General features: G+C 50.8%; 1 protein-coding gene across 1 annotated transcript; it reads right to left on the bottom strand.

Moving 5' to 3' along the window:
- Positions 1-5,593: 5,593 nt before the first annotated feature.
- Positions 5,594-8,112, bottom strand: LOC109777232 (laccase-8). The gene is made up of 6 exons (XM_020335873.4): positions 7,819-8,112; positions 7,549-7,700; positions 7,182-7,429; positions 6,983-7,105; positions 5,966-6,880; positions 5,594-5,867 (listed from the first exon to the last, which is right to left on the bottom strand). Exons 1-6 carry the CDS (start codon positions 7,894-7,896, stop codon positions 5,737-5,739), a joined length of 1,647 nt encoding a protein of 548 aa, XP_020191462.1. The 5' UTR covers positions 7,897-8,112; the 3' UTR covers positions 5,594-5,736.
- Between the last annotated feature and the right edge of the window lie 2,427 nt (positions 8,113-10,539).

Here is a 10,539-nt window from a genome sequence, read left to right as displayed (position 1 = left end):
TCCACGGAGGCGTTTTCGATTTCGGCACATTATTTGAGGAATTTTCGTCTTGTACGCACGTTCCTTCTCCTTTCTTCCTTCCGTTTTTGGCTTGGAGAGAAAGTTCCGCTCGCCGGCTTTGACTTGCACGCCGTGTTCCGACGAAGAGGGCTCAACGTCGACTTGCGAGAAAATGGGGCAAACGGCATATACACCTCTTCATACCAACGAGAATACCGGCATGATGCGAACCAACACGTGGTTGAATGGTTAGAGGGACACTGGTATTTTCAGCCCATCAGGATTTAAGTCCTGGTGCTCGCATTATTGTTGGATTTATTTCAGGATTTTCGCCGATGCGCTTTCAGTGAAAGGAGTCATTTTCGTCGACGACGAAGCATCTATGATGACTTCGTAAATCTCAAGATGATATGCCGGTACAGTCTGTCTGGCTACTGGGAGATGCATTTTGTAAGCCACTTCTTCAATTCGCTCGGTAATAAGAAAAAAAAAATTAAAAATTGTTTTAGCTTTGTGTGCTACTGCACATATGGCTGAAGTTTCAAGAACTTCCTCTCCCACAGCAAAAACCCTCTCAGTTCTATGCTTGTCAGCTTGATTCTTCGTTCTTGCTTGAGTTCTCAAGAGATGTTACCTGACAGAATGGTTAACCACTTCTCTATGTTCCAACCATTGTTGAATATCATCAGGAGCTGCAGTATCAAAAGAAACAACTCCAAAGTATATAGGACTACGACCATACAAAACTTTAAAGGTTGATTTATTCAAGACAAAATGACAACTGGTGGTGCATTATAAAAATTCACACATAGAAAGCTATTTCAAACATTTCTTGGGATGAGCACTAATAAGGCATCTCAGGAGGCACTCCACTTGCTGATTGACCCACTCATTTTTTGGTCTTCTATTTATTTATTTTCATTTTGCCTTTTCTTTTTTTTCGTTTCGTGAACTTTTTTTCCAAATGTGTGAACTTTTTCAAATGCTTGCATTTTTTAAATCCATGAATTGTTTTTTGATTGTGCGAACTTTTTCCAAATTCATGATCTTTTTTTAATCTATAAATTTGTTTTCGAACTCGTGGAATTTTTTCAAATTCATAAATTATTTTGGAACCCTTGATTTTTTTTGAATTTGTGAACATGTCCAAATCCGTGAACATTTTTTGAATTTCTAAATTTTTTAAACCGCACTTTCCCAAAAAGTCGACGGTCAACCACAACCGGTCAAGTGTGAACTGAGAGCATCTCCAGCCGTTCGGCCCCCCAGGGCGCCGAAAAAGAGCCCCATGGCGGCGAGCCGGCGCTAGATTGGCGCGTGGGGGCGACCTAGCTCCCAGTCGTCGGCCCACCGGTCGCCCCGGGTTCGGCGATGTTGCGTACAAAATATATGCAAACTCGGCGACTTTTGCACGAACTCGGCGAAAGTTCATTGAAATTTGTACATAAAACATGCAAACTACGCCTAAACTACGCCAAACTACGCCTAGCTGCCACCGCCGCCGTCGTCTACATGCCGAGAAGCCTGTAGAAGCGGGTGTAGTCGCCGTCATCATCGTTGTCGCGCGGCTGGCTTGGACCGGCGACGTCCCTGCTGCAGCCCTGGCCAGGGTCGCCGAGGCGTGGTGGCGCGCTGGACGGCCCGGCCTCGTCCTCCTCGTCGTTATCGAGGACGATGACGCTGTCCTCCTCGCGACCGCCCGGGCCTGGAGCTCCGCGTACGCCCGGCGCTGCCGGTGGACCTGCTCCCGGATGTAGTCCTCCTTCGCCCACTTGAGGGCGGACTCGTCGTCGGGGGCTGCCATCTCGACGTGCTCCGGCTTCACCGGGAGCAGCCCCGGCTCGGGCTTCGGCCGGACCAGGCGGAGGGAGCGCCTCCCCGGAGCCGGACCAGGCGGGGAGGGCCGGGCACCCTTGTTGATGACGAGGGCGCCTCTGCGGGTGCGGCGCTCGAGCGGCGTCTCCTCCGGCATGGGCTTCACGGGGCGGAGCTCGGCCGGCGAGCCGGAACCCTACGACGAGGACGACCCCGGCTCCATCCGCCGTAGCGTCCAAGAGCTACCACGGCGGCGAGAGAAGGATGGCCGCTGCGGGTACTCGAGGCGCGGCACGTTGCCGGTCTCGATGTGGTCGAGGACGGCCTCGAGGGTGCGGCCTGGCGCGTCCCACCACTCGCGCCGCCCGTCGGCGTTGAAGCGGCCGCGGGGGATGACGCCATTGGTGGCCGCGATCTGCTCCTCGCAGCAGCGCTGGAAGTACATGGTCCAGAGGATGTGGCTGTCGGTGGCGTAGCGCGGCTCTGCTCCTGCGTCAGGGACGAGCGGATGCGGGCGATCTCGGCCCGCCGCGCCGCCCCTTCGGGCACCGGTGGCACCGGGACGCCGCTGGCGCTCAGCCTCCACGTCCCCGGCACCCGCATGTCCGGGGGCGCCGGGTACTCGGCCTCGTAGAGCAGGCGCGCCTCCGGCCCTTGAAGGTGGCGGCGGCCGAAGCCGTTCGCCACCGCGCCGTTGCCTGGGTACCTCTTGGCCGTCTTTCTCGTCGGCGGGAAGAGGGGAGTGTTGTTATCTACTCCGGAGAGGGGGGGGGGTGAAATGAGAGTTGTGGCGTCCACCGACGGGGAGGTCGCCTTTTATAGCCATAGCGGGGCGGCGACGGGCTGCATGGAGGGCGACGCGTGGCTGGACGCGCGCCGCGGTGCGTTCACTGCGGCGCCCGTGAGGCATCAATGGAGGCTGACCGACGTGACAGCCTTCGCATTGATTCCCGCGGGAACCGAGGCGATGAGGGCGACGAAGCGGCGTCTCGCTGACTCGGCGGTCCCATCCGCTTTCGCGCCAAAACCGCTTGCCCCGGCGGCCCCCCAGCGTGCGCGGGTTCGGCCTGGGTCCGCCGGCGCCAATTTCGGCCCAAACCGGCGAAAATCGGGCTCCTGGGGACGCGACTAGGCTGATTTTTGAGCGCCGGCACGGAAAAAAGTCTGAAGAGGGCCTGTTGGGGGCGCGGCTGGAGATGCTCTGAGTAGGGAGCTCCTATCGGGCGCTTCAGGCGCCCGAACCTCTCCCTAGCGCTCGTTACGGCGCCCAGTTGGGCCGACCCACGAATCGCGCTCAGCAGCGAACACAAAAGCTCGCGAAAAATCCGCTAGCCACTCGATCTATCGTGTAGGTAGTGATTAGTAACAGCGGCAAAGGCATAATAAATAATGTCGCTGCGCTATTCTATTTCATAGATTTTTTTTTGGAAAAAGATCGTGACATTGAAATAGTTCATGGATTTTGAAAATTGTTCTTCATTTTGGAGGAAAATTACACAAACCTGAAAAAGTTCATTGGTTTTCAAAAAAGGTATATCAAATTTGAAAAAACTTATTGGTTTTGAAAAACGTTCATCAAAATCAATAAAAAAAATTAATGCATTTTCATTTAATGTTCATCAAACTTGAAAAAAAGTTCAGCGAATTTGAAAAAAAGTTCATCAAATTTGAAAATTGTTCATCAAAATTGAAAAAAAGTTAATAATTTTTCATGAAAAGTTCATCAAATTTGAAAAAAGTTCATCGAATTTGGCAAAGAGTTCATCAGATTTGAAAAAAGTTCATTAAATTTGAAAAAAGTTCATCGGATTTGGAAAAGAGTTCATCGAATTTGAAAAAAGTTTATCGGATTTGGAAAAAGGTCATCGGATTTGAAAAAAGTTAATCAAATTTGAAAAAAGTTCATCAAAATTGGAAAAAGAGTTCATAGAATTTGAAAAAAGTTCATCGGATTTGGAAAAACATTCATCGGATTTGAAAAAAGTTCATCGAATTTGGAAAAAAGTTCATCGAATTTGAAAAAAGTTCATTGATTGTTAAGAAAAAAAAATCACGAATTTCAAGCAAAAACATCAAATTAGGAAGAACAAAAAAAAGGAAAAACAGAAAACAAAAACGAAAAAAGGAAAAAAAAAGGAAAAGAGGAAAGTATAGAATTGAAATAGAGGAAAAAGATTGTAGTTCACATATAAGCGAGTTGGCGTGATGGTTAGCGATGCTTTGCTCGACAGGGATGTCGCTGGTTCGATCCTCTGGCGGGACATCTTTTTTCAGCAGGAGATGGGCCGGCCCAGCGGGGTGAAAGGGGTGTGCGCCGTGTACCAGTAAGCTAAAACGGGCGCTACAGGCGCCGTTTAGGAAATGCCCTCTGAGTAACTAACGAGGAGCCAGGAGAACCGGCACATCGTGAGAGAACTGCTCGCCTCGTTGTTGGGCCGGCCCACGGAAGCCTTTGTGAGATTTTTTTTTTAGAACAAGCCTTTGTGAGGCTGGAAAGGGTATTAGATCCGCTCTTGTCCTTTCCCTTTCTCCACTTTCGTGTCAATCGAGGCTTTTTCTGAATTTCTTCGAACAATAGATAGCATTTGCTATTTTAAAGAAGAAGAAAAACTTGGGTGGTCACTAGTACACATAAATGTGTTTACCTTTATTCAGAACCGAAAGCTTGGAACAATTGACTAAGCCACCTTCGAAACAAGTATCAAATCAATCATGACCGATGTATTGTTTGCATGCTTGACAAGCGGGGTGAAAGGGGTATGCGCCGTGTACCAGTAAGCTAAAACGGGCGCTACAGGCGCCGTTTAGGAAATGCCCTCTGAGTAACTAACGAGGAGCCAGGAGAACCGGCACATCGTGAGAGAACTGCTCGCCTCGTTGTTGGGCCGGCCCACGGAAGCCTTTGTGAGATTTTTTTTAGAACAAGCCTTTGTGAGGCTGGAAAGGGTATTAGATCCGTTCTTGTCCTTTCCCTTTCTCCACTTTCGTGTCAATCGAGGCTTTTTCTGAATTTCTTCGAACAATAGATAGCATTTGCTATTTTAAAGAAGAAGAAAAACTTGGGTGGTCACTAGTACACATAAATGTGTTTACCTTTATTCAGAACCGAAAGCTTGGAACAATTGACTAAGCCACCTTCGAAACAAGTATCAAATCAATCATGAACGCAAAGAAGATAATGAAATAAATCCGTGGCTGGCAGTACATTATACTTGTATATACGGGCACGTCAGGTGTCCCATACAATATCTCACTTCCCTGTCGACGAACTTGTCAAGCATGCAAACAATACATCGGTGCTGCGTCAGTAGCACTTGGGAAAGTCCTCGGGAGGCGGAGGAAGGATATGTGGTTCATGCAGCGGGGTGAAAGGGGTGTGCGCCGTGTACCAGTAAGCTAAAACGGGCGCTACAGGCGCCGTTTAGGAAATGCCCTCTGAGTAACTAACGAGGAGCCAGGAGAACCGGCACATCGTGAGAGAACTGCTCGCCTCGTTGTTGGGCCGGCCCACGGAAGCCTTTGTGAGATTTTTTTTAGAACAAGCCTTTGTGAGGCTGGAAAGGGTATTAGATCCGTTCTTGTCCTTTCCCTTTCTCCACTTTCGTGTCAATCGAGGCTTTTTCTGAATTTCTTCGAACAATAGATAGCATTTGCTATTTTAAAGAAGAAGAAAAACTTGGGTGGTCACTAGTACACATAAATGTGTTTACCTTTATTCAGAACCGAAAGCTTGGAACAATTGACTAAGCCACCTTCGAAACAAGTATCAAATCGATCATGAACGCAAAGAAGATAATGAAATAAATCCGTGGCTGGCAGTACATTATACTTGTATATACGAGCACGTCAGGTGTCCCATACAATATCTCACTTCCCTGTCGACGAACTTGTCAAGCATGCAAACAATACATCGGTGCTGCGTCAGTAGCACTTGGGAAAGTCCTCGGGAGGCGGAGGAAGGATATTCGGCGCCGGACCATTGAGCACCTCGAACACCATTGCCAGCCCCAACGGCAGGTGCGCGTCCAAATGACAGTGCATGAACCACATACCTACAGCCATGGCGCTAGGTTAATAACAACTTAACATACACAGTCCGATCGACGGCTAGCATCAAAGCATATGAACCAAACAGTTCACAGACACTCACCTGGATTGTTCGCCACGAACCGTATGACGGTCCACCCTCCGCCGGGCACGATGACGGTGTTGCGCACGCGCGGGTTCACGAGGTTGTACGTGGCGTTGGGGTCGAAGGCGCCGAGCCCCTGCGCCAGCACGAAGAAGTTGAAGCCGTGCAGGTGGATCGGGTGGTTCTCCGTGCCGAGGGCGCTGCTGTACGCCCGGCTCTGCAGCACCACCTCCACCACGTCGCTGTGGTTCACCCTCTTCACCGCCGTCGCCTTCCGGATCCCCGGCAGCGGCGGCGGGGAGCTCGGGAAGTCCTCCGTGTACACGCCCGGGACGCCGTCGAAGGACGCCTGCAGGAGCGACGCGTTCTTGGGGAACTGGAACGAGTTCCTGTTCATGAACGCCACCAGCGCGAACCCCCCGCACCTCGTCTGGTCCGGCGCGCATGGCGCCTGGTCCACCCCGAACTCCACCAGCATGCTGTGGTCCACCGTCGTTGGTAACGGCGGGTCGACCGGCCGGACGAGGCCCCTCAGAGACCAGTAGAACCTGCCGGCGGCGACCACGTCGGTGGGGGCTGGCATGGCCGGCATGGAGGGGGCGGTGCCGTTCGCCGCTCCCTTGTACGTGACGATGCCGGTGACGGTGCCGTTGTTGAACCGGATCTGGACGGTCTTGCTCTCGAACACGTTGGCCGCCATGTAGTACCGGCCTTCCGGCGTCGCCGAGGTGGTCATGAGCGCGTCCACCGTCTGGCCCGGCGCGATGACGATGACGTCTGTGGCGTATGGCTCGGTGTAGCTCGCGTCGACGGCGACCACGGTGAAGTTGTGGCCGGACACCTTGAAGAAGAGCTCGACATTGACGGCGGCGTTGATGATGCGGAGGAGGTACGTCTGGTTGTACTCCACCTCCACTTCGAAGATACCAGCACCTAATTTTGTTCGAAATATATCAAAGGCAAATTTTTAGTCGCATATATTGCTGTGGCTCGACGCGATTATGGAAGCATTTTCACTTGTAAATTGGGTTGTACCTCTGCAGGGGGTCTGGTCTCCCGGCTTGCCGTTGATGGTGAGCGCGTCCGACACCTCCGGCCCTAGGCCGGTCAGGTGCGCGTCTTTCTCCACATCGTCCACGTTCTTGTTCCACCACTCGCCTGCCAAAGAAAGAACTGTATGTGAAGACTTGCACCATGTATGTTTGTTGTGTACGTTAACACGCGTATATTATACCTAGTGTGATTGGAATCTCGCCGTATGGTGCTTTGTACGGATAACCGTCCGTGCCATTCCTGGGCTTTATGATGAGCGCGCCGTAGACGGTGGCGCGGAGGAGCGAGGAGTGGGCGTGCCACCACAGGGTGCCCTCCTGCCCGGTGATGTTGAAGCGGTACGTGAAGTTGCCGGAGGGCTGGATGGGGCACTCCGTGATCATGTGAGCCCCGTCAGCCCACCCGCTCAGCAGCTGAAATATGCCGTGCCTGCAACGATGATGACCCGTAAGTTCGACTTACACCCCGAGACGTAAAGAAGTGCTCACTTCGATTCATATTACTTATCGCTCAAACGAAAGTAAAACCATGTGATAGTGAATCGTTACCAGTGGAGTGATAGTGGGTACGGTGAATCGTTCACGACGTGGACGACCACCGTGTCGCCTTCGGTGGCCTCGATGGTCGGCCCGGGCATCTGCTCGTTGGCCGTGTAGATCACGCTGTCCATGCAGAGCTGAGAGATGTTCATGCCGCCCACCTACGTGTTGGCATATATACATCGATACACACACAAGTTACAAAGATGATGGAACATCGCCATGGTTGGGCATATGATTGAACTAGCCTGAAGCAAGAAAAAGGGTGCAGGAAATTACAGTGAAGTTGTGCTCCACGACTGCCGCTCTTGCCATCGTCGCGCAGAGAGCGAGCACGAGCGCCACGAGCATGGCCATCACCCCAACTCCGAAGCAGCAGCAAGATCAATTAGCAAACCAGAAAACTGTAGGCTTGTCTAGCTTGGTCGTCCTTCTATATGTAGAGATATATAGCCACTTGTTATCAACACATACGTACGTACTTATCGTTTGCGGAACTAATCGGCAATGGAACAAGTCTTGCAATCGACGATGATCCAATGATCCTCTTGGCGTGTGAGCTCGCGTTAACGATGTAATCAGACTGCGACGAGGACATGTAATAACCGTGGCTTGCACCTGGTCGGACGTAGCTTAATCGCGGAAGTAACCGTCATTTTGTTGATAGCGGCTGCAATTTGTGTTTTAGACTACTTCAACAGGAAATTTACAAGAAACGGCGCGTAGCACCAAGGTCAACCCTGCGCAGCGGGCTCAGAGAACGAGGGACAATGGGATTGATATCGAGAAAGATTTTGTCTTATTACAAAACGATCTTTTCTTTTTGCGAGATATTACAAGACGATTTCAAATGCTCAAAAGTAGCCGTCACCTCCCTATGTATTCTATACGTGCGTTGACTTGATCATGACCATTTTATATTGCCTCCGAACAAACAAGTCGTATGGTTTACCCGAACCGCAGAACATAGTTCGTATCTAAAACATGGCACCTAATTAAGATGTTGCGGGATTATCACGTGATGCCACACCTTAGAGCATCTACAGTCGGGCGTCTCAACCCCCTCCCCCCCTCCATACGCCCGGGTGGACGCCCCGGTTAGTGACCGGTCAAAAAAAAGCCGACCCAGACAGGCATCTCAAACGGGCCTCGAACGCCCGGACTGACCGGCACACCAAATATTGGACGGATATGGGGAGGCCCGAGCGCGTCCGTCACGTCGGACTGACATTCCGGTCCCACACGGAATTGCCTGAAAACCCAGCAGTCCGACGGACATCTCCTTCGGTGGGGATGTGAACGCCGCCCGAGGCAAAAGTCCGGCTATTTAAGCCGGCCGACATCGACAACCCTAGCTACAACCTCTTCCTCCCTCTCTGCGCCGCTAGCCTGAGCATATTTCTCTCCGTCTCCACCTTCTTCTTCCCTTGTTGTCTGACATGGCCCAATAGAAGAAGGCCACTTATGTTATGCTAACGCCGGAGCGCCGCTTCCAGATTGAGGAGGAGATCAGGGCAAGGCGTGCTGCCCGGATCGCAGCGGGTCTACCTCTGGACTCGTCGGAGCCGGAGGAGGAGGAGGATGAGGAGGCGGGAGGGGGAGCATCAGACGGAGGCATGGAGGGGGAGGAGCCGGTGCCGGTTGCGGGCTTCATCATGGAGGAGGCTATGCCGGAGTTCGCCGTCACCCAAGCAGCGGAGATAGTAGAACAGGCAGCAATCCCGGAGTCCATCCAGGATTAGGCGTACATGGAGTCCAACCGGCGCTTCCTCCGGCAAGAACAGGCGGAAACCAACACACTCTTCGACAAGGTCGAAGCGAAGATGGAGGTAGAGGCAGAGGAGGAGCCAGAGTTGCATCTGCGCCCATGTACTCAGAGCCAAGAATGGAGATAGTGGACATCTCCGATGACAACGAGTAGCGTAGTCGAGGATTAGTTGATTTACCTACTACGTATGTGTTTTCCTTGCATCGTTTTTATGGTTTTAAGATTTCACATATGTGGTGTTCGGATGCAGAGAGAGTTATTTGAGGAGTGCCTGGTCAATGCCCGCGAATGCGCCCGGGCGCGTCCGCGGGCGTTTGAGAGGCCGGATTTGGCGACCGCGCTTGTAGATGGTCTTAGGTTCTATCATGCTACCATCTCATGGTAGCACCTCTAGAAGGTTTTTGATTTTTTTTTGTGAAGGTTGACAAGATATATGTCTAAATTCCACGGAATTTAAATGCAAATTAAAGACCTAGGAGAAACAAAAAAAATACAGATCCAAATGTGAATAGTGTCTACAACTTTGTCGTTTTGTGTTACTATCTGTCATTTTGTTTCTTTCTGTTAGATCGAATTCGTATTCAAAATTTTGTTGGATTGTAGACATATATACCGTCAGTATTCAAAACCAAATCAGAATTTTTCAAAACCTTTTAGAGTTGCTACCATGAAATGGTAGCATGGTAGAACCTAAGGTGCGGTTTCATATGATATTCGCCCACAAGATGTTGATGTGCAACCCTAATTTTTTTCGTGGGTAAAGAGAATTTTATTCATCTGTCGTAACATCATTACGTCCCATTTTAAGTTGATCTATGATACATGCAGGTAGTTCACATTCCCATCCACAAAGTGGGTAAGCTCATGAGCAACTAAGTTACACCCGCTTTTAGCCTCGTAGATGCGAAAATTTGGCAACGAGGAAATCAAATCTCGTGCCTCAGTCGGGTTCCATAACAATGTGCATCCACACTCGTTCTACCACCAGCGTAATTTATCCAGCGCATGCTAGGATCTCTATCAAACTTCGCACATGCACATTGGCAAATGAAGCGCCAATAGGATAGGAGAGAACCTCACCTTGACCATTCCAAACGAGCATGCCCAAGCTTGCGTGTTTTCTCCACAAAACTCTCTAAAAATAAGCTTTCATCCCACTTTATATATAAAGCACCAACCACAACCCATGTCGTCAATGTTAAGCTTTGCCTAGCTGTCCTACAGGCATTCCC

The sequence above is a fragment of the Aegilops tauschii genome, chromosome 3, assembly GCF_002575655.3.
Source record: "Aegilops tauschii subsp. strangulata cultivar AL8/78 chromosome 3, Aet v6.0, whole genome shotgun sequence".
Classification (NCBI taxonomy): domain Eukaryota; kingdom Viridiplantae; phylum Streptophyta; class Magnoliopsida; order Poales; family Poaceae; genus Aegilops; species Aegilops tauschii.
This window is presented reverse-complemented; position numbering and strand designations above follow the sequence as displayed.

Bases quoted from the DNA above. Each gene is read 5' to 3' on its own strand.
- LOC109777232 (XM_020335873.4), bottom strand. From the start codon at position 7,896: ATGGCCATGCTCGTGGCGCTCGTGCTCGCTCTCTGCGCGACGATGGCA. The intron at 7,701-7,818 runs GTAATTTCCTGC...GCCAACACGTAG, and splicing joins TCGTGGAGCACAACTTCACT to GTGGGCGGCATGAACATCTC. The intron at 5,868-5,965 runs GTGAGTGTCTGT...CCATGGCTGTAG, and splicing joins GTTCGTGGCGAACAATCCAG to GTATGTGGTTCATGCACTGT.